Genomic DNA, 22230 nt, shown 5'->3' on the forward strand with positions numbered 1-22230 from the left:
TCCTAGGGTCGGGGACTCAAACCCCTCCACCACGGTAAGGTGGCAGTTCAAGGAGGGGTACATTATAAAATATTGCAGATTATTTACAAAGCACAAAATGGTTTAGCTCCCCAGTACTTGAGCGAGCTTTTAACGCATTATAGTCCTTCACGTCTATTGCGATCTCAAAATTCCGGCCAGTTGATAATACCTAGAATATCAAAATCGACTGCTGGCGGTAGATCCTTTTCCTATTTAGCACCAAAACTTTGGAACAGTCTTCCTAACATTGTCCGGGAAGCAGACGCACTCTGTCAGTTCAGATCTACACTAAAAACACATCTCTTTGACCTAGCATACACATAACACATTATAGACTTCTATAACTCAATGTTAGGCTGCATAGTTTAGATCAGCCGGAACCGGGAACACTCCCTTATGTACTTGTTACATCATAAGAAGGATGGCATCTACTGTACGCTAATATTAGTCTCTCTGTTTATCCCGAGGTTCACCGCAGTCCACTGGATCCAGGCTGTATCCGGATCTGATGAAGGACCTGCTTGATCATTCAAGCAGGCGTCTGTTTCCACCTGATCACTGATAGCTGAGGCTTGTAATATTACAAATTTAAGAATATGTTTAAGATCTGCTGATCCTATATCCTTATTACATCACATGAAAAACTAAGGTGAACTACACTGTATTGGGCATTCAAGGTGAACATGATGGCATCAATTTACTGATTAGATTCAATATAGTTTCCATTGAAGGGGTTTGGTCTTTGATCTTCTGTGATTGATTACATAATCTTAGTTCTTGTGACCATCATGTGATGTTTATATGGGGGGGGGGGGGGGGGGGGGCATTATCTTCAGTCGGGGGTAATAGCCTATGTTGTCTTTAGATGATTCGATTTAGTGGTCATCTCAAAGGCTGTGTGTAAGGTCAACATTTTTAAGGACTGTCAGCACCTTTAAGGACTGCCCATTGAATTTCTATAAGATAAAATTCTCTTAGTCAGACTTTATAACTGCAGCTACCGACAGCTTGTGTTCTCAGTAAAGAATCCTGCTGAAGATACAACCAAGTCTCCTGGTTTTCGCTTCTGAGTTTCCTACAGGCTGAAGATAGTCTACCTGAAAATCTAACAGTCAGTATTTATTTTTTAGCAATCAGGCCAGTGCTGTAGCAATGCATCACTTCTTTTCCATGATGTTTTCACTGCTAGCCATTATTGGGCATGTGAGCAGTCGGCCCGCAGAACGTCGTTATGAGCGGAGCGTCGACCGACCTTACAGATCTGAGCTGACGGTGTCGAACGGAATGAAGTGGGGATCGTGGGGGTATAAGAGCATGTGTCCAAGTGGAAGGTACGCCGCGGGGTTTAGTCTGAGGGTAAGTTGACTCTATTTTGATAATATGGGGGTGGATGAGCGCTTCAAAGATTCAAAACTGTGGAGTTGCTGTTTGTCATTTAATTCCAGGTTTCTCCAGGGAACTGCACCTGCTTAAGATTTAAGTGTCTGTGTAATACTAAAGAGCATGAAGATAAATGTTACTAAGTGTTGGGTTAGAGTTAACTCTTTCAAGTGGAAGATTGTCTCAATGTTGTTGTTTTAAGGTGGAAGGATCAGTTGGTCGTGGTGATGATACAGCGCTCAATGGGATTCGTCTTTACTGTGTCGATCGGCCAGGCTCACGTGACTACAACTCAATTGAGTCCAACGTTGGAAAGTAATAGACTCAGATTATTAACAATTCTTGCATTAAGTGTTTAAGCTATATAAGTAATTTCTGGATTTTCTTGAAAATAATCATTGATTTGATCAGGCATCCTCTTTGTGTGTTTTCTTCAGCTGGGGTGACTGGACAGATATCAAATGGTGTTCTTCTGGATTCTTGACCGCTTTCCAGCTGAGAGTCGAATCTTCCCAAGGAGATGGAGATGATACGGCCGCAAACAACATCAAGTGAGTGTGTGCTGCTATAAGTTATAACATCTCTTACTCGGTGTATACCTCTTACACAATTTCTGACCCATCCTGGGTTTATTTAGCTATTTAAGGACTCAGTTTTCCCCATCAATAGTTTAGTTAATATCACACTCTCAGTTGTGCTGCTGTTCAAGATTGCAGTGATTAGGCCGTCGGCTGCAGGTGATCATGTGACTGACATTCAATCCAACAGCACAATTACATATTTTATCATAATATTGTCACATCTGAATATTTTCCAGGTTCACCTGCACTGGAGGTTTTGTGCTGGAGGGTGACAGCACAAACTGGGGCAACTGGGGCAACTGGAGCCCAACCTGTATGGGAAAAGGAATCTGTGGCATCAAGACACTGATAGAAGGGCCACAGGGAAATGGAGACGACACCGCTCTCAATGACGTGCGCATGTTCTGCTGTGATTAAGGTGATGTGATCGCAATCAAAAACTCAGATCTTACTAATAGTGACTGCAGATCTACTAAATTGGATTTTTCTTTCAGGTGTTCGAGGATGACAACAAGAACAGCAAGAAGATCAAATTTATTGAAATTATTGATCATCATATTATGATAAACTAACATAATACAACAGTTTTGTAATGTAAATCTGTAAAGTCAGCCAGTCATTATCGCAAAATATAATATGATTGGCTGAATTTAAATACATATAAATGTAATGTTCTGATTGGCTCAAAAAAGAAGCAGGCATGTTCTACTGACCAATCAAAGAAGGAGCTGGATGAATTTGCTTAATCTTGTGTATAATAATGAGCCTTTTTCTTAATAAACTTGAAAATGTTATGGTACTATACAGTCTCTGTGTCTGCTTGATCATTTACACATCACAACACTGTAAACCCTAACGCTCAAAATAATTAATTGGTTTGAGTAGGACAAACTTAAATAAAACTAATCAGTTTAGTCGAATTAACTTTTATGGGTATTTAGCACTTTCTTTTTCTTTCAAGTTCACAGAACTGATATATTTTAAGTAAACTGAACTGTTTCATTGTTTTGTGTTTTATGAAATTATTTCTTTTCATTTAGACGAACTTAATTTTAACTCAAACGGATGGGATGTCTATTTCCCAGCATGCTTTGCCGATGGCACTTGGGAGAGTAAATGCTACAATTAAGTGTAATATAATGTTTTTTTTTGTGCAAGATTAATGTTAAGTGGGAGGTTTAGTAGTGATTAATGTTTTGTTATGCTAATTTAGAAGAATTTCTGTTAATGTTGGTTTTAGGATAGTTACCATCATGATGACAAGTGGTGCATGAGCTTGATTTGAGAGCAAATAAATCCTTTTAACTGCTGCACACTTACAGCAAGTGCTACTGTATAACATACTGTTGTTAATAGGTTAACAAATTAATATGTTAGCAAACTAGCTTGTTGAAGCTAGTGAAGTTTATACTAATGAAAGAGTTCACATTGATATTACACAAAAGTAATAAGTTTAACTTTAATAAATGTATGAATTAGTGTATAAAGTTAAACCATGCTATTGCAATTCCACTAATGCCAATTGCCAACTTAATTTTTGAGTCTATTTAAAAGAGTGTTGTGGTCAATAGTATCAAATGCAGCACTAAGATTGAGTAACACTAATAGAGGGATACAACCCCGATCGGATGATAAGAGCAAATCACTTGTAACTCTAATGAGAGCTGTCCCGATACTATGGTCTAAATCCTGACTGATAATCCTCACAGATATTATTTCTTTCTAAACAGGAACACACTTGTGAGGATACTGCCTTTTCTAGTATCTTTAACAGAAAGGGTAGTTTCGAGATCTTCCTGTAATTGACTAATTTTGTTATTTTAACAAGTTGAAAGTTAGACAAGTAAAGTTGTTTTTTTAACAAGCGGTTTAATCATAGCCAGCTTAATGGTTTTTGGTACGTATCCTAGTGACAAAGATGAATTGATGATATTAAGAAGAGGATCTGTGACCTCTGGGAGCATCTCTTTCAGTAGCTTAGTCGGTATCGGGTCTAACATACACATTGTCGATTTAGATGGTTTGAAAAATTCTTCCTCTCCTCTAGCAATAAATGAATTGATTTTTTTCTCAGGGAGACTACAATGCACTCCCTGATGTGATACTGTAGTAGATGGATTGTGACAGGATTAGTTAAGTGATTGACAGTTGTGGTGTCCTATCAGGGGAGAGTATGGTCTATTTAATGTGGGTTGGCTGTATCCTGAGATACGTCACGTCTTTGCTCCGCCCCCTCGTGCGCCATTCACTGTAATCTCAGGTATGTGTTGGTAGCAGGCGGGAAGGAAGTCGACCGGAAGTTGAAGCCGGCCGCGGTGCCACCATCTTGTAGCAGAACTTCACCTGCTGTTAGCATCCCATTGACTCCCATTCATTTTGGCGTCACTTTGACAGCGAATAACTTTACATCTGAGGCGTTTGAAGACTCCATTTGTCCATTATTTATTTCTAAAGAAACACGACAATGTATAAAATGCTCCATTACCTTGTAGCTTATGTTATGGCCCCGTAGAAGCAGTTTTTGTAAAAGTAGGCTAACGATTGCGTCATAACCACGTGACTCTCTGTCGCACAGTAGAGAGATTACCGTATGGATGGGAGGAGAAGCTCGCGGGCAATCGGGGGGACGTGGAGGCAAAATGACAATATAATTAATCAGAATACCTAGCAAAAGTTGCTCCTGCTCCAGCTTATGGACAGCTCCTACTCACACTCTCCGTCTCTGCAAGATTCGGAAGGGAATGATTCAGATTTCTCTTGGCACAGCTACTAGAAGACAGACGGGTTGCTCACGTAACGCTTTGCTCGGTTTGAGTCTGCGCGTCAGGAAAGGAAGTGCTAAGAAATCGCGAAAAATGGGCTTCACTTGTCTCCATTGAGTTCCAATGGGGTCGCTGTGTCCATTTCTTTTACTGTCTGAGGTTGGTAGCGGCTGGTAGGGATGGGGAAATGAAGCCTCATGAATCACTGAGGCTTTCCCCTAACTGTTCCAGGAAAAGATTCAAAGCTTTGAGAGTGTCGAGAACTGGTCAAGAACAGCGCCATCTGGTGGTTATTTTAAAATAAAGCAGTCAGAAGCCTGTTTTAGAAGCTCTGGCAGATGAAGCAACCACAACACACTCCATAGTTTCAATGTTATGTGTACAAATAAAAGCCTTACATGTTTGTGTTTGATTTGTTCATTAAATAAATTCATTTTCCCATTAAAGTGTGACAATAAAATATAATATAAGCTTATATGATTCAACAAGATTTAATGTAGGCTAATTAAACCCCCCCCCCCCCGAGAAATCTTCTCGTTCGTCCTCCGGACCGTTCTTCTCGTTCGTCCTCCAGATCCTACTGACAAGTTTTGAACAACACAAACTGAAGGTTTCATCCAGATTAAAACTAGGATTGGATCCCGTGATCTAATCTGATTTCAGATTCCTTCTTTCGCTTTTGAACAACCCATTTTCAAGATTTGATCCAATCCGATAACCAAAATCCGATCAGCTTACCTTTGAACTGGCCCCAGGTGTTCCTGGTATCCTTGTATCCAAGATAAATCATCAACACTGTCATCCCTTGTGTTTTATTTAACTAAATACATCATAATCAGCTAAAACGCATGTGCAGGTTACTTTACTTCCTGAACAAGCGCACACCTGAGTCCGGGTTGCTTTCACATTCACCGAACTCAGTGCAACCGAACTCAGATCACCTCCTCCAGGTAGTCTCGGGTTCGGTATACCCCAGTGCGCACCTGGGTCTGCATGAACCGTGTCCCGTTCTCAACTAAACTGCCAGTGTGAAAACACCCTTCAACCATTTGTAACCTGCCTAGGAGACCAACTGAAACAGAAAACTGAGGCACAGAACTGAAACATGATAAAACAGCCATCCAAACATAAACTCAGATTATAACAGTCTTTGAATGCAGATTTATAACTGCTTCTTGATTTTGGCACTGTTTGTGATTTTCTGCAGGAGTGAGTTTACAGTCTTCTCAAATGTGGTTTGAATTTGTTTTACAACAAATCATTTTCTGAATGTGCATTGTGCCATTTTAGCTAAACATTTATATCTTTAGAAAGGCAAAACGTTTATGGTAACTTGACAATATTACACTTTAATGTAGTGTTCCTGCAGATTACGCTAGTCATTCTCAGGGAATGAATGGATAAGGCAATTACTTTGAATGCAATATAAGTCACTTTAGACCATCTGACACATGCACCAATATAGTGAACGATCTGATGTAAAGTGTTGTGCAAAACAATGTGAAACTACAAGGTTCTGTTTAGAAAGTCTTTATTGCTGATATTTGACAGCCGTTTCAGCAGAAGTTCAGGAGTCTTCAGAAGAATCACTAACATACAAGAATGAATAAGATCATTTAAACTTATAAAGCGGGGTGCAAATGTCCCGATTATCCGGTTAGACTATTTTGTGATAATGATCGGCTGACTTTACAGATTTACATTACAAAACTGTTGTATGACATGGTTCATGTTAGTTTATAATATGACCAATAATTACAATACATTTGATCTTCTTGATGTTCTTGTGGTCACCCTCTTAAACCTGAAAGAATAAACAGATTTAGTTGATCTGCAGTGTGTCAGTCTGAGTTTTTGATTGCGATCACATCACCTTAATCACAGCAGAACATGATTACGTCATTGAGAGCGGTGTCGTCTCCTTCGCTTCCCTGTGACGGTTCTATCCGGGTCTGTATGCCGCAGATTCCCGTTCCGCCACACGTTGGGCTCCAGTTGCCCCAGTCGCCCCAGTTTGTGCCGCCACCCTCCAGCTCCTCACCTCCACTGCATTTGAACCTGGAAAAAATTCAGATGTGACAATATTATGATAAAATATGTAATTGTGCTGTTGGATTGAATGTCAGTCACATGATCACCTGCAGCCGACAGCCTAATCACTGCAATCTTGAACAGCAGCACGACTACGAGTGTGATAGAACTAAACTATTGATGGGGGAAAACTGAGCCCTTAAATAGCTAAATAAACCCAGGATGGGTCAGAAATTGTGTAAGAGGTATACACGGAGTAAGAGATGTTATAACTTATAGCAGCACACACTCACTTGATGTTATTTGCGGCCGTATCATCTCCAGATCCTCGGGAAGATTCAACTCTCAGCTGGAAAGCTGTCAAGAATCCAGAAGAACACTCTTGATCATATGTCCAGTCACCCCAGCTGAAGAAAACACAGAGAGGTTGCCTAATCAAATCAATTATCATTCAAGAAAATCTTCAATTTACTTAAATAGCTTAAAACACTTAATGCCAGAATTGTTTATAATTAGAGTCCATTACCCTCCTACGCTGGACTCGACTGAGTTATGGCGACGAGAGGCTTTGGACAGATCGACACAGCGAAGACGAATTACATTGAGCGCTGTATCATCACCACCAAAAATAAGAGGAGATTCCACCTTAAAAGAACAAGACAACCTTCCATTTGAAAGAGTTAACTTTAACCCAACCTATAGTAACACTTATCTTCATGCTTTTTAGTATTACACTTTAGAAACCTGGAATGCCCATTGCCCATCTTACCCTCAGAGTAAACCCTGCAGCGTACATTCCACTTGGACACATGTCCCTAGGCCCCCACGATCCCCAACCCATTCCGTTCGACACCTTCAGCTCAGATCTGTAAGCTCGGTCGCTGCTCCGCTCAGAAGGCCCTTCTGTGGACTGACTGCTCACATGCCCAATAATGGCTAGCAGTGAAAACATCATGGAAAAGAAGTGATGCATTGCTACAACACTGGTCTGAATACTTTACTGAGCTATATTAACTTTTACAAAGACTATCTGCAGAAAATGCTAAAGCAAAGACAGCATAATATTATTAGGAAGAAGCCTCATATTTATACACAAGAATCATTAACCACGATGTCCATTCCATCCAATCATAATACTCAAAGAGCAACCCCTACCATATTTGGCAAATTAAGAAATTATGTTTTATTAACAAAGTTCAGGAGGAGCACGTTCAGATAATTAAACCTAATTAAACACGTGTGGAGCACATTCAGATAATCAACCCAATCAACGAGTTAAGAGGTGTATATGTATACAGCAGATAATCACGCTTTGGGTCAAAGGAGTTGTCAATTCTAGGCTTGTTGTCTTTCACATGAGGTTTTTTTTATTTTGATTTTTTTTTTATTCAGCTCTTGGCTACTAGGCATCTGGGTTTAATGACATATCAGTATTCAAAGAGGCAATCAACTCATCAGTTTTTATGCTTGTGTTGTTTCCCACTGAAGTTAGGTTCTAATCTTCACCTTTTCATGTCCTTGAACTCCAATGGCTCCAACCAAGATGGCTGATTTCCTTTTAAAGGGGACATATCATGCTAAATCCACTTTTTTAGCCCTTAAATGCATTTTGTTGTATATTTTTAATGTTTAGAAGTATAGAAAATTTGAAGTTAGTCTCTTCAGGTGTTTCGTTGATATCTTTATATTCTGTTTTGGCCATATTTTTCAACCTGTTCTGATTTTTCTGTTATCTATGATGTTTTGTGAACAATGACGTCACAGTATTTGCAGCGGAACTGCCAAATAAAGACATCGACTCCCGTCATATTTATTTCTCGCTGTGATTTTGTAGTCTAAGCTCAAGGATGCAGAATTTACTAGAGGGTAAGTCAAATTGTTCGGTTGTTGGATGTAGTAACCCACACGCTTCATTACACTGTCTCCCAGCATCAGAACCTCTTCAAGGTGCCTGGTTGAGTTTTATTTTTCACAGAAATGTACCCATAAAGTCATTTTTGTGTGCACGAACGCAAAGCACTTCAAGGATAACTACTTCAGCAACAACAGGGTTTTTCCTGCATTGAACTTGTTTTAGCCCCCGCCAAAGGCTGATTTGATAGGCCTATTTCCCAAAATGGCGACCGAGACCGGAAGTAGGGTAGCGATACTTCCGGTCGCGCCGCTGCCCGCCATAGACATAATAAATACATGTCTATGCTGCCCGCTACGATCGCCATTCATTCTCAAAATGGATACAGCTTGTTTTCTCTGTCATTAATATATCTGACAAAAGTAAGAATAGCAGATGTTGTACGTTTTGTTAATAGTTTTTGTGTAACAAGATCGAAATTGGACAAAGGTTACAAATTATTCTTGACGTTTGCTTACATAAAAAAAGTTCCATTCATTTAAATGGCATAGCACTTGATGACCATGCTCACACTTACTATAGCTAAATAAAATAAATAAATAAATTGAAATGATGTCTGATTGTAGGCTATGTTTGAAATCTAGTGGCTTTTGTTAAAATTTCATGTTATTAAGTGTTAGTTTGTTCCGGAGATTGCAGCAATATTCCACTAGTGACTAGATTATGGCTCAGTTTTCATGTTACCACCATGAATGAAACTAAGAATTGTACATCTTTACAGTGAATTTGACCTAACGTTGCTAGTAGGTCTAAAAATGAATTTAAGGCAAATAATTAAAAAAATGGTTAGACTAAAAACATGAATGAAGTGAGTGATATTACATGTTTTAAAAAATCATGATGTTACAAAATCACATTTTGCTGTCAGGTCCCCTTATGAAAAGAAAATTTATTTTCCTATATATGAATGATCAATATATTAAATGATTTAACAGTATATTTGAAAATATACAGAATAATATAATGTGTTAATATTACAATATATTGAATAATACATAAAGAATTTTCATATATTTAAAAATGTGAGACAATATATTTACTAATATATCATAATGCATGTAATTTTATATTCAATAATAGACTTCATAATATATACAGGGATTAAAGTTATCAGTCGCTACGAGAGTATACGATGGATTTCCGTCAATATCAGGGTTCCCTTATGTCTTAAATTCACTTTTCATAATTTGAATGCTGTAAATATGCTTACATTTCTCAAATAGTCTTAATTTTAGTTTGAATGGGAAGGATGGGTGAGAGGTTGAATGGGAATTAGGGTGGTGGCGCAATGGATTAGACACATGCCTTTGGTGTGAGAGACCCGGGTTCGAATCCACTGTGAGACACCAATGTGTCCCTGAGCAAGACACTTAACCCCTAGTTGCTCCAGAGGCGTGCGACCTCTGACATATATAGCAATTGTAAGTCGCTTTGGATAAAATGAATAAATGTAAATGTAAAGACGAGGTGTAGGCTATTCACCCTGCTTAGGGGGATGTGATCAAAGCCTGGGGTGGAGCAAAAGCATGTTCCTCTCTCCACTCTAAGCGTTCTGTTATCACTCCGCTCCTGATCCACGCCGGGTTTTCCAGTTCCGCTCACGGAAAAACTGCTCCGTGTTCACTCATTTTTAAGAAAGTTTCAGAAAACAACTTCTATAAACAATTTTAATTTGCCAACAGTTAATAATAATAAATAAAAGTGCATGACGTGCAAATCAGATAACAATCAAGTGCGATATAAACATGTTTTGTCAGGGCATCAGTCCCGAACTGGCATCAACACTTAACATCTGCTTACTCCTTCACACCACAGACACGTAATTTGCCGTCTGTGTCTGGCGTGATTTAACTTCTCCCCAGTTGGGGCCTTCACGGCCTGTGGTGTAAGATATATACGAGCGGACTCTCGTAGACTCGTAAGTTACACGGACTTCATCCTCCGTGAAGTGCTTAACACACAAAAAAGTGCCCCTCTTCTCTCGGTATAAACCAAATCCAGCGCTTTTTCAACATTTCGTCACAAGGAAAGCTGTGCAATTATAAATAGGGTTGTTTCTTCTATGAGTGCAAACATAGAAAGGTACGCAACAGGACTGCCCGCTTTTAGTCTCCGCATTTGTCCTCCGACTGCTAGTGCTAGCGCTTTCACCGGAAAAGAGTGTACCCTACTTCCGGTCTTGGCGGCCATTTTTGTGAAATAGGCCTATTGGTGAGTAATGTAGATGAACTGTCGCGCTTGTGACAGGGCGCATGTTTAACTGAAAGAACAAGCAGAGAGAGAGACCCGGTCGCGCGCTCTCTCTCTCTCTCTCTCTCTCTCTTCCGATCCAGGCGAAAGTGTAAACAAGACTTCACCGTCTCCAAACTAGGTGCTGTCTTGCTCTCTCTCCCCCTCGCACATATTAATCAAAATAAATCGACACCGTGGTAAAAGGTCGGAAGACCAAAGTTTCATGTGCAGCATTCTGAGATATTTTTTTCCTGAATTACCGTGTGAATTGTGCTAAATAAGTTGCCTTTTCTTTTCTGAAAAGCTTTCCGGGCATTAAGCAGACATAAAACAACACTTTAATAAAACAAAAAAACTATCCAATGATGAAATGTTTTCTGTGTTGACACAAATCTTGGATGTCCAAAAGTTTCTGTGCTGCTAGATAATCGTATCTCTGCTATCAAACTACAAAAATGGCCGAACGGGGTGGAGTTGAACCGAGTGTCACCTCTGCAGACTGGAGAGGGGGCGGGGTATGACGTGTCTCATTTGCATTTAAAAAGACCGCACCAAAACGAGTTGCTCTCAGACGCACATCAGAAAAGGGGCCTGTGGAGCTATAATAATGAGGAATTCAGACCCAAGCATTGCAGTTCCGCTTTATATAGACCACAAATGTATGATTTATATGTAAAAAGGAACGATTTAAAAGCATGATATGTCTCCTTTAAGTAGTGGTGGGCAGTTCGAGGCTTCATGAAACAATGAAACCGAAGCAAATGTGCCATATTGTGTCGAGGGTTCTAAACAATCCGACACCCGTCTCAATGGTGACACTTAGTGCTCACTTGCAGGTTAGGGTTATTAATTTTTTTTTTTTTTTTTATTGTATTTTTCTAATATGTGAAGCTTGTAACCTGTAGGCTCCTCACTGTGCATAATGTTATTTTGGTCCTGAAAAATTTATATTAAAGGGGTCATATAATGCCATTTTTGTACAAGCTAATGATTCTTTAGGGTCTAAATTAAAAGTCTGTAATATACTTTAGTTAAAAATTCTCAATAGTATTGTAAGAAAACACTAATTTTACCTGGTCAAAAACAGCTCTGTTTTTAGCACGCCGTTTCAGTGCATGCGTCTTTAAATGATAATGAGCTTTGCTCACCCCGCCCCTCTGTTCTGTGCGCACACTGTTTGTAACACAATAACACAATAACCATAACGCAGTGTTCATTATAAACGTGGAATTATGAATTATATTGAGAACGTCGTACATAAAAAAACATGCCGTAATGTACCCTGAGTGTAAACCTGCATTCATCGTGAAGCGTGCAGCAAACGATTTTCAAAGATTAATATAAATATTAATATAAAGGTTAATAAAACGTTACACTCACTTCTTCTGGAGGTGCAGCAGGAACAAGGGTTTTATTTATTTTTTCCGTACTATGCCGACTTCTCTCAACCGTGTAATGCTTCCGCTCAATACTAACCAGAGGCCCTGACACAATAGGCAGGTCTGATATGATCATATTCTCCGGGTCTGGGTGTGTGTGCATTAACAAGCCATTAGTTGATGTTAGAGTATGGTTAGTTAATAATGAATTAATTATGATGTGCCTCCTCAAGTAAAGTCATGACACAATGATGCACTTACAAATCATTAACTAAAATATGAATAAACATATACAATAAGAGTGTCATCCTTATTCCTTTACACCCATGGTACAAAACAAAAACAAAGATAAAAATAATGTGTAGCTTTTATTTTTATTTATACAATTAAACATATATGGACTTAAAATAAAGTCCAAACATACCTGTAAAGACACACATAACACGTTTACGTAAAATAGGGAATAAGCTATAAGCTAATGCTAATTGAAGCATATTTAATAGTTAATTATTGTATAACCTCCCAAATACAACATACATGCAAACATGTCTTTACTTATTAATTCTGTTTACCAAAGAAGTCAACAATTATGAGATTAAAATGCCAGCATTACCATAGGAACACAACCAATGTGCCGAGCGAGCACTGAGTGCGCCACTAATGAGTGTCCCACCAGAAACAAACCCTACATACTGTAGTTCCAGGAAGAAAAGTAGCTATTCTCAGAGAATGTCTAATAACATAGATATCATATATAAAGGCTAGATGTCTCGTGCGCACTGCTGGCCAATGGAGGTCGACGTCCGCACATGGCGGCCATCTTGCCACAGTGTACTCGCTCACTACTTCAATGGTGCATGTACTTTTAAATAACCATAACTTGCTCATTACTTTGAATGCAATACAAGTCACTTTAGACCATCTGTCCCATGCACTAACGTAATGAACGATCTGATGTAAAGTGTTGTGCAAAACGATGTGAAACTACAAGGTTCTGTTTAGAAAGTCTTTATTGCTGATATTTGACAGCCGTTTCAGCAGAAGTTCAGGAGTCTTCAGAAGAATCAGGAGTCTTCAGAAGAATCACTAACATACAAGAATGAATAAGATTTCAACTTCAAAAGGGGTCTGCAAATGTCCCGATCATCCGGTTAGGCTTTATTTTGTGATAATGACCAGCTGACTTTACAGATTTACATTACAAAACTGTTGTATGACATGGTTCATGTTAGTTTATAATATGATCAATAATTACAATACATTTGATCTTCTTGCTGTTTTTGTGGTCACCCTCTTAAACCTGAAAGAATAAACAGATTTAGTTGATCTGCAGTGTGTCAGTCTGAGTTTTTGATTGCCATCACATCACCTTAATCACAGCAGAACACGATTACGTCATTGAGAGCGGTGTCGTCTCCTTCGCTTCCCTGTGACGGTTCTATCCGGGTCTGTATGCCGCAGATTCCTGTTCCGTCACACGTTGGGCTCCAGTTGCCCCAGTCGCCCCAGTATGTGCCGCCACCCTCCAGCTCCTGACCTCCACTGCATTTGAACCTGGAAAAAATTCAGATGTGACAATATGATAAAATATGTAATTGTGCTGTTGGATTGAAAGTCAGTCACATGATCACCTGCAGCCGACAGCCTAATCACTGCAATCTTGAACAGCAGCACGACTACGAGTGTGATAGAACTAAACTATTGATGGGGGAAAACTGAGCCCTTAAATAGCTAAATAAACCCAGGATGGGTCAAATTGTGTAAGAGGTATACACTGGGTAAGAGATGTTATAACTTATAGCAGCACACACTCACTTGATGTTATTTGCGGCTGTATCATCTCCAGATCCTCGGGAAGATTCAACTCTCAGCTGGAAAGCTGTCAAGAATCCAGAATAACACTCTTGCTTAGATGTCCAGTCACCCCAGCTGAAGAAAACACACAAAGGTTGCCTGATCAAATCGATTATCATTCAAGAAAATCCTCAATTTACTTAAATAGCTTAAACACTTAATGCAAGAATTGTTAATAATCGGAGTCCATTACCCTCCTACGCTGGACTCGACTGAGTTGTAGCGACGAGTGGCTTTGGACTTATCAACACAGTAAAGACGAATCCCATTGAGCGCTGTATCGTCACCAAACATAAGAGGAGATTCCACCTTAAAAGAACAAGACAACCTTCCATTTGAAAGAGTTAACTTTAACCCAACCCATAGTAACATTTATCTTCATGCTCTTTAGTATTACACATCCACTTTAGAAACCTGGAATTAAACAAACAGCAACTCCACAGGTTTCAACCTTTGAATCGCTCATCAACCCCCATATTAGCAAAATAGAGTCAATGCCCAACTTACCCTCAGATTAAACCCTTCAGCGTACATTCCACTTGGACACATGTCCCTAGGCCCCCACGATCCCCAACCCATTCCGTTCGACACCGTCAGCTCAGATCTGTAAGCTCGGTCGCTGCTCCGCTCAGAAGGCCCTTCTGTGGACTGACTGCTCACATGCCCAATAATGGCTAGCAGTGAAAACATCATGGAAAAGAAGTGATGCATTGCTACAGCACTGGCCTGAATACTTACTGAGCTATATTCAATTTTAGGTAGACTATCTGCAGAAAATGCTAAAGCAGAGACAGTATAATTCTATAAGGAAGAAGCCTCATATTTATACACAAGAATCATTAACCACGATGTCCATTCCATCCAATCATAATACTCAAAGATCAACCCCTACCATATTTGGCATATTAAGTATAAATGATGTTTTATTAACAAAGTTCGGGAGGACCACGTTAATATAATTAAGATAATCAAACCTAATTAAACACGTGTGGAGCACATTCAGTTAATCAACCCAATCAGCGAGTTAAGAGGTGTATACATATAGCAGATAATCATGCTTTGGTTCAAAGGAGTCGTCAACTCTAGGCTTGTTGTCTTTCACTTGGGGTTTATTTTCCTCAGCTCTAGGGCCTATACCATGAAGCCGGTTTAGGTGGCTAGCCAGCTGTGTTTCAGTTTAGTTTCTGCCAACCCTGGGTTTTTCACAAATGTACTATACAATTCAGTACATGTTAAGAATTATTTTAAATCTTTTAATTCTGTTAATCTTATGATAGGATTCCCTAGACTCATTGCAACATGTAGGCTATGCAGTATTGCTGCAATCTCCACTGCTCTAGGAGAACATGAGGCAGATTATGTTAATAGGAAGTCCTATCACAGCCTTAATGTTCAGGTAGAAATTATGTGAATGTGAGATGATCATTTTCTGTGAGATGAATTTTTAAATGAATAGTAGCATTAACAGATATAACAATGATCTACTTAACATTTTATCTGCAGACGACTTGTGGTCATGAACGTATGATCACAAGTTTGGATGCCAAATGGCCTGGCTCCAGTGCTTGACTCACGAATTTTCCGTGAGTCTGTGTTGTGTCAGCGCTTTGAGGAAATCAAGTTAAATTTGGTACAGTACAAAACACTGTTAATTTGAACTGAGATAACCCCCTGTTATAACCCCCTGTACACAATAACCCCCTGACCTCAGACAGGGCCACAGCACCGCTTCAATGTGGCCCTCAGTAAAACCAGAGTGAAGATAGAGATGACCTTTGGCATCCTAAAGGCACATTTCAACTGTGTTCGGCGCTTAAGAGTCACCAGAGCGGGCATCACAGATAGTGGCATAGTGCGCATCATAGCCACCATTAGAAAGGAGCGAGAACCACCACAAAACCAGCTTCTCCCCGATGAAACTGACCCGATCACACTTGACCACCCAGCTGGTGCAGATGTAGATGCAATCACCATACAATATTACACTTAATAAAAGCACACTGAAACTGCAGATAGGCCTCAAACTGTTTTATTGGTTTTGTGGGATGGGAGGGAGAAAGAGAAAGTTGCATTAATAAATATTCATACTAAAGTGTTGGTTAAATAAGTTCACATACTGATGTCAGTTTTATCCAGCTGTTTGATCTCCAATTTTTTTTTATTTTTTTGGAGCCTCCTCAGCTCACAGTCCAGCTCCTTTAGTGTACAGTCTAGTTAGAGTCTCCTTTAGAGTGTGCAGTCTAGTTTGAGACTCCTTTAGTGTAGAGTATAGTAAGAGTCTCCTTTAGTGTGCAGTCTAGTTTGAGACTCCTTTAGTGTAGAGTATAGTTAGAGTCTCCTTTAGTGTGCAGTCTAGTTAGAGTCTCCTTTAGTGTGCAGTCTAGTTTGAGACTCCTTTAGTGTGCAGTCTAGGTAGAGTCTCCTTTAGTGTGCAGTCTAGTTTGAGACTCCTTTAGTGTGCAGTCTAGTTTGAGACTCCTTTAGTGTGCAGTCTAGTTAGAGTCTCCTTTAGTGTGCAGTCTAGTTTGAGACTCCTTTAGTGTACAGTCTAGTTAGAGTCTCCTTTAGTGTGCAGTCTAGTTTGAGACTCCTTTAGTGTGCAGTCTAGTTTGAGTCTCCTTTAGTGTACAGTCTAGTTAGAGTCTCCTTTAGTGTGCAGTCTAGTTTGAGACTCCTTTAGTGTACAGTCTAGTTAGAGTCTCCTTTAGTGTGCAGTCTAGTTTGAGTCTCCTTTAGTGTACAGTCTAGTTAGAGTCTCCTTTAGTGTGCAGTCTAGTTTGAGACTCCTTTAGTGTACAGTCTAGTTTGAGACTCAAGAAGAAGAACGTGATTATATAATGTAACGCTAGCCAAAGGATAAAAAAAAAAAAACGGACGCTGCTTTAATTACGTTAAATGTTGTTAATGCGTTAAACTGAAAAACATTAATCGCACGCGTTGCCGTTGACAGCAGCACGGACATAACCGATGTGTTTATGTGAATACGCGGCAAGACGGAGGTTGTGGCAATGTTTTCGTGTGTATTTGAGTGTAAGTGCAACAATGAACCCCGGTTGGGAAACGCTGGCATAGTCTATCATATGCCATTGCTTGGCCCTTGGGTGCATCCATGTTGTTTTGTATTTATCCGCTTGCCTAAAGAGAGTTGGTGACTGTGAGGTTGTTCTCTGCACACATACTCAGTAGCCTTAATCCGTTGGAGTTCATTTTACCTATGCCATGCTGACCAAGTACTCCCTTCCAGATCATGTGATCATTGCCAATTCTGGCGTTGAAGTCTCCCAGCAGGAGTAACTTGTCATTTATGGGAGTGGCTTTCACATGACTGTCCAAAAGGCTGTAAAAGCTGTCCTTGGTGTCATCACAACTTGGCAGGGTAGGTACATAGACACAAATGATAGTGATGTTATGGTTGTGGTTGAGAGGAAAACAAAGTTTGATCATTCGCTCACTGATGCAAACCGGAAGGTCCGGGATTTGGCGCAAGAGGTTAGTTCTGATTGCAAAGCCAGTTCCGTATATTCGGTCTTCGTCTGCTTCTTTGCCTCTCCAGAATAAAGTATAGCCACCTTTGAGTTCTGCAACTGATCCTTTTCCGCCCTAAGGTCTCCACAAGACCCTTGCAGTGCCGCCTTCCTGGCCGATGGATCCCTAAATAGATCTCCTACGCCTAGTCCACCGGAACTGTCTTCACATGCTAGGGCAGGCATATCCCTGTCTCACCGGGGGTTTAAAACCCGTCGGCTGCCCTCACCTAGTTCAGCCGGCCCGTCAAAGCCGTTGCCCAGGGGGTGGGCGCTGCCGCATGCAAGCAGCTTCTAGGACCCATAGGTGAGAGCTGGGTGTAGGTGGGGACCAATAGAGGATAAGCCACCCCTCGAGAGGAGTGTGACAAGCTTTTTCCTCTTGAGGTGCTACCCCGACCATACAACCCCTACCCCCCTAACGCGCACGTGATTGGACAGAAAGTGAGGCTTCATTTGTCGTCAATCACGCGACTCTAGTAAACCAATACACACCCCGATAGGGGCCTTCACTAGAAATTGTGTCGCATGTGTCGCATCGAAGCTTCATTGTCATATGTAACATCACTAGTTTAATGATGTATCAGTATCCAAAGAGGCAATCAACTCATCAGTTTTTATACTTGTGTTGTTTCCCACTGAAGTTAGGTACTAATCTTCACCTTTTCATGTCCTTGAACTCCAGTAAATTCAACCAAGATGGCTGATTTCCTTTTAAGGTTCTAGAAGTAGGACCACAAGCTGTGTCCCAATTTGAAGGCTGCATTCTCCGAAGGTCGCATTTGAAGGCCGTTTGCGTCACTGCGGTGCGACAAAGGCTATCCTGATTCAAAAGCGACGCCAAAAGCACCCTTTGTTTCCATGTGAAAGGAAGGATACATAAAAGGATCCTTAGTGGCCTATCCTACCCCATAAGTTATTGCGTGCCGGTGACGACTGCATTTTTAATAAAAAAAAAAGGTGGCCGAGAGTTCGTTGGTGGATGGAAAATTCACATTTAAATGTATTACGTTTTCATTTACCCAAATAGCTAGTGAAACCAGAGTTAAAAGCCACAAGTTTTTCATTCTTATAAACTTCATCTAAACTCATTCGTCACCTTTGTGTGGTTTCATTTGTCAGGTGGTTTGATGCAAAACTTGTGCTATAGTTTAACAACCTATTTGTAATATTTGCACTAGTCTTACCAATGAGAAGAAGCAGAAGTGTGTGTTTATGTGTGTGTTCAAGGACATAAAAGACTGTAGCTGTGTCCCAACGGAAAGGCTGCACCATGCAGCCGTCGTAGGATTTCCTAATTGCGTAACCAGGGGCCAGTTGTTCATAAAGTTTAAACTGGATCAGAATGATCCGGATTTGGAAATCCCATGTTGTGCTATCCAGGATCAGGTAATCCATCTTACTTTTGTGCCGGTTTTTCAAAGCAAAATTGGATTGGATCACCCTGATCTGGGGCCTCATTTATAAAGCTTGCGTACGCACAAAACGGGGCTGAAAACATGCGTACGCCAGTTCCTGCGCAAAAGGTGGGATTTATAAATAAAAACTTGACGGGAAAATTTGCGCACCTGCACGCCAACTCTGACCCATGCGTATGAACGTTTTGGAGATGGAGCACTTTGGCGACACCGATGGTGAGCTGGAGTTAAATGTATTTTTGGTCACTTTTATACAGAAAATCTAAAGAAAATTAAACATATACAGAAAGATTATACAAATACAATTTCAATCACCAAGCCTGTCACTTGAAGCAAATATCCATTCCTTCTTAAATGTCCGCGGCAGCGAGCGTGTTGAGCCGTTTAGTGAAACTGACGCAAATAACAGTTTAAATAAATAAAATACTTCTGATATAAACATTTATATTAAATATGCCATTCAAATTAATGGAGTTAAACACTTAAACATGAAATCATTACTGAAGTTACAACATTTTTTTAAATTCAATCATTACTGAAGTTACAACATTTTTTTAAATTCAATCATTAGAAATATTTGTTGTGGATGCGATTGTTTTTGAACACTTTTCCTGTGGCGTGCTTTAATGTTTTAACCACAGAGATAATTGCTTATCATGATAATACCAGATTGTCTAAGAAAATAGTTTAGTGCAAATAATGCCCAAGGCCTATCTGTTTCCATTAAAAATATAAATCAATTAAAAATACAATTCGGCAAGTGGAAAAGATTGAGAAAAACTTTCTCTGAAATGTATTTTACACGATTTGATTTCTGTAGGCTATTCAAAAACAAGGCAAGGATAGACAACTACTTGATTTGTATTAATGTAATGTTTCTTATACCGTTTATATCATTTGCATATGATTATTCATCCACGTGATAACGTTTAAGTTATCATGTGAATGAATAATCATATGCAAATGATATGTAGATGAGGATCTGCATAGTAAAACTAGGCGTTGTAAGCTCCATATATGGTTATTTCGGGTGGAGACGCATGTACGCACAATCTTCCGCTGACTGGGATTTATAAAGTGAATTCTGCGCAGGTTCTGGCGTACGCACGGTTTTATAAGTCGGAATATTTTTTTGCGTACGCCATTTTTGGCTTTCGGGCGCACGTACACTTTTAGTAAGGTTCCTACGCACAGTTTTATAAATGAAGCCCCTGGATGTAAACTTTTTCCGATTACCAAATCTGGGGCCTGTACCATGAAGCCGGATTAGGTGGCTAGCCGGCTATGTTTCAGCTTAGTTTCCGCCAACCCTGGGTTTTAGGTACTATGAAAGTAGCTCGGCTTAAATCGGTGTTCGTTGCCATGGTATCTTACGCTGCACGGCTAACCTGCTCCGGGGCAGGTTATGTTCTGGATTCGAGATCTCAGACTGAAGTTTGACCAATCAGCTGAGAGCAAAGAAACATATAGGTGACGTAACTTATTCCAAGTGTTTGTTGCAATGACTTCACCTTTTCTTCCAAATCCTGTGGACATCTCAGCGCAAATTGTTAGACGAGCACTTTGTAAAGAAAGAGTTTTTAGCCTGACAAAATCCCCTTGCCTTTCCTGATAGTTACTTGTATGAAAGATACAGCTTTTCCGCGGAAGGAATGCCTTATTTTGCGAACTTCTTGAGCCGCACATAAATAATTTAACACGTCCCGCACTTACTGTACCGCAAATGGTATTGCGTTTGTGTTTTTTTGCAAGTGGTAGCCTACATACTTGCACGGTGGGTGACGCACAGAAGCTGGGGGAAAACACGGTTTGTCGAACCATTCGCAAGGTGGTCCTTGCTCTGCAGGAGTACATGAATAGTTTCATTAATATTGTTCCCCGGACATTTATCGACTATGTCCATAAAAGAGGGCTTTTATAAAATTGCCGGTAAGATATATTGATAGGGTGACATCACATGAACACTTTTTTTTTCTTCAAAATGCACATTTCACAAATGTACTATACAATATAATACATGTTAAGAATTATTTTAAATCTTTATTATTATTCTGTTAATCTTATGATAGGATTCCCTATAGTCTATTGCTCCAGTCTCCACTGCTCTAAGAGAACATGAGGCAGATGTTAATAGGAAATCCTATCACTTCAGGTAGAGATGTGAATTTGTGAGATGATTATTTTCTGTGAGATGAATCTTTAAATTAGTAACATTAACAGATATAAAAATGATCTACTAAACATTTCATCTGCTGATGACTTGTGGTCATGAGCGTATGATCACAAGTTTGGATGCTAAATGGCCTGGCTCCAGTGCTTGACTCACGAATTTTCCATGAGTCTGTGTTGTGTCAGCGCTTTGAGGAAAGCAAGTTAAATTTGTTACAGTACAAAACACTTAATTTGAACTGAGATAGAAAAACCTACACAATAACCCCCTGACCCTCAGATAGGGCCACAGCACCGCTTCAGTGTGGCCCTCAGTTAAACCAGAGTGAAGATCGAGATGACCTTTGGCATCCTAAAGGCACGTTTCAACTGTGTTCAGTCCTTAAGAGTCACCAGAGCGGGCATCAGAGATAGTGGCTGCATGCATGTGCCATTCTGCACATTATAGCCACCAGTAGAACAGAGCGAGAACCACCACAAAACCAGCTTCTCCCCGATGAAACTGACCCGATCACACTTGACCACCCAGCTGGTGCAGATGTAGATGCAATCATCATACAATATTACACTTAATAAAAGCACAATGAAACTGCAGATAAGTCTCATACTGTTTTATTGGTTTTGTGGGATGAGAGGGAGAAAGAGAGCAAGAGAAAGTTTCATTAATAAATATTAATACTAAAGTGTTACTTGGTTAAATAAGTTCACATACTGAGATCAGTTTTATTCAGCTGTTTGATCTCCATTTTATTTTTTTCTCAGCTCACAGTCAGCTCCTAGTGAACAGTCTAGTTCAAGTCTCCTTTAGTGTGCAGTCTAGTTCAAGTCTCCTTTAGTGAACAGTCTAGTTCAAGACTCATTTAGTGTGCAGTCTAGTTCAAGACTCATTTTGTACAGGGCCCTGACAAATTTACATAATTCCACCACAAACATGATCATTACAAGTTTTCTGGAGGCTCATCAAATC

The 22230-nt window shown here is 39.9% G+C and overlaps 4 protein-coding genes across 4 annotated transcripts in view; 1 reads left to right on the top strand and 3 right to left on the bottom strand.

Annotated features, from left to right (window-relative positions):
• Positions 1 to 22230, bottom strand: part of cUnh18orf54 (chromosome Un C18orf54 homolog) — a 143575-nt gene that overhangs the window by 23429 nt on the left and 97916 nt on the right. The window lies entirely within an intron of this gene.
• Positions 1090 to 2608, top strand: LOC311277073 (vitelline membrane outer layer protein 1-like). Its single transcript, XM_084387219.1, has 5 exons — positions 1090 to 1377; positions 1604 to 1716; positions 1839 to 1952; positions 2219 to 2400; positions 2477 to 2608. Exons 1-4 carry the CDS (start codon positions 1174 to 1176, stop codon positions 2397 to 2399), a joined length of 612 nt encoding a protein of 203 aa, XP_084243345.1. The 5' UTR covers positions 1090 to 1173; the 3' UTR covers position 2400; positions 2477 to 2608.
• LOC311277065 (vitelline membrane outer layer protein 1-like) lies at positions 6259 to 7870 on the bottom strand. The gene is made up of 5 exons (XM_084387209.1): positions 7545 to 7870; positions 7302 to 7420; positions 7069 to 7182; positions 6618 to 6802; positions 6259 to 6548 (listed from the first exon to the last, which is right to left on the bottom strand). The coding sequence occupies exons 1-4, from the start codon at positions 7746 to 7748 to the stop codon at positions 6619 to 6621; spliced, it is 621 nt and encodes a 206-aa protein (XP_084243335.1). The 5' UTR covers positions 7749 to 7870; the 3' UTR covers positions 6259 to 6548; position 6618.
• LOC311277070 (vitelline membrane outer layer protein 1-like) lies at positions 13668 to 15047 on the bottom strand. The gene is made up of 4 exons (XM_084387214.1): positions 14660 to 15047; positions 14346 to 14461; positions 14114 to 14227; positions 13668 to 13852 (listed from the first exon to the last, which is right to left on the bottom strand). The coding sequence occupies exons 1-4, from the start codon at positions 14861 to 14863 to the stop codon at positions 13669 to 13671; spliced, it is 618 nt and encodes a 205-aa protein (XP_084243340.1). The 5' UTR covers positions 14864 to 15047; the 3' UTR covers position 13668.

Source organism: Rutilus rutilus, assembly GCF_951802725.1.
Source record: "Rutilus rutilus genome assembly, chromosome: 18".
Classification (NCBI taxonomy): Eukaryota; Metazoa; Chordata; class Actinopteri; order Cypriniformes; family Leuciscidae; genus Rutilus; species Rutilus rutilus.

What these genes read in the sequence shown, in the direction of transcription:
- LOC311277073 (XM_084387219.1), top strand. Translation starts at nt 1,174, where the DNA reads ATGCATCACTTCTTTTCCATGATGTTTTCACTGCTAGCCATTATTGGG. An exon ending in ATTGAGTCCAACGTTGGAAA is followed by an intron (nt 1,717 to 1,838) that starts GTAATAGACTCA and finishes TGTTTTCTTCAG; the next exon opens with CTGGGGTGACTGGACAGATA. An exon ending in ACGGCCGCAAACAACATCAA is followed by an intron (nt 1,953 to 2,218) that starts GTGAGTGTGTGC and finishes AATATTTTCCAG; the next exon opens with GTTCACCTGCACTGGAGGTT.
- LOC311277065 (XM_084387209.1), bottom strand. Translation starts at nt 7,748, where the DNA reads ATGCATCACTTCTTTTCCATGATGTTTTCACTGCTAGCCATTATTGGG. An exon ending in CTGCAGGGTTTACTCTGAGG is followed by an intron (nt 7,421 to 7,544) that starts GTAAGATGGGCA and finishes TGTTCTTTTAAG; the next exon opens with GTGGAATCTCCTCTTATTTT. An exon ending in ACGGCCGCAAATAACATCAA is followed by an intron (nt 6,803 to 7,068) that starts GTGAGTGTGTGC and finishes AATTTTTTCCAG; the next exon opens with GTTCAAATGCAGTGGAGGTG.
- LOC311277070 (XM_084387214.1), bottom strand. Translation starts at nt 14,863, where the DNA reads ATGCATCACTTCTTTTCCATGATGTTTTCACTGCTAGCCATTATTGGG. An exon ending in GTCGAGTCCAGCGTAGGAGG is followed by an intron (nt 14,228 to 14,345) that starts GTAATGGACTCC and finishes TGTTTTCTTCAG; the next exon opens with CTGGGGTGACTGGACATCTA. An exon ending in ACAGCCGCAAATAACATCAA is followed by an intron (nt 13,853 to 14,113) that starts GTGAGTGTGTGC and finishes AATTTTTTCCAG; the next exon opens with GTTCAAATGCAGTGGAGGTC.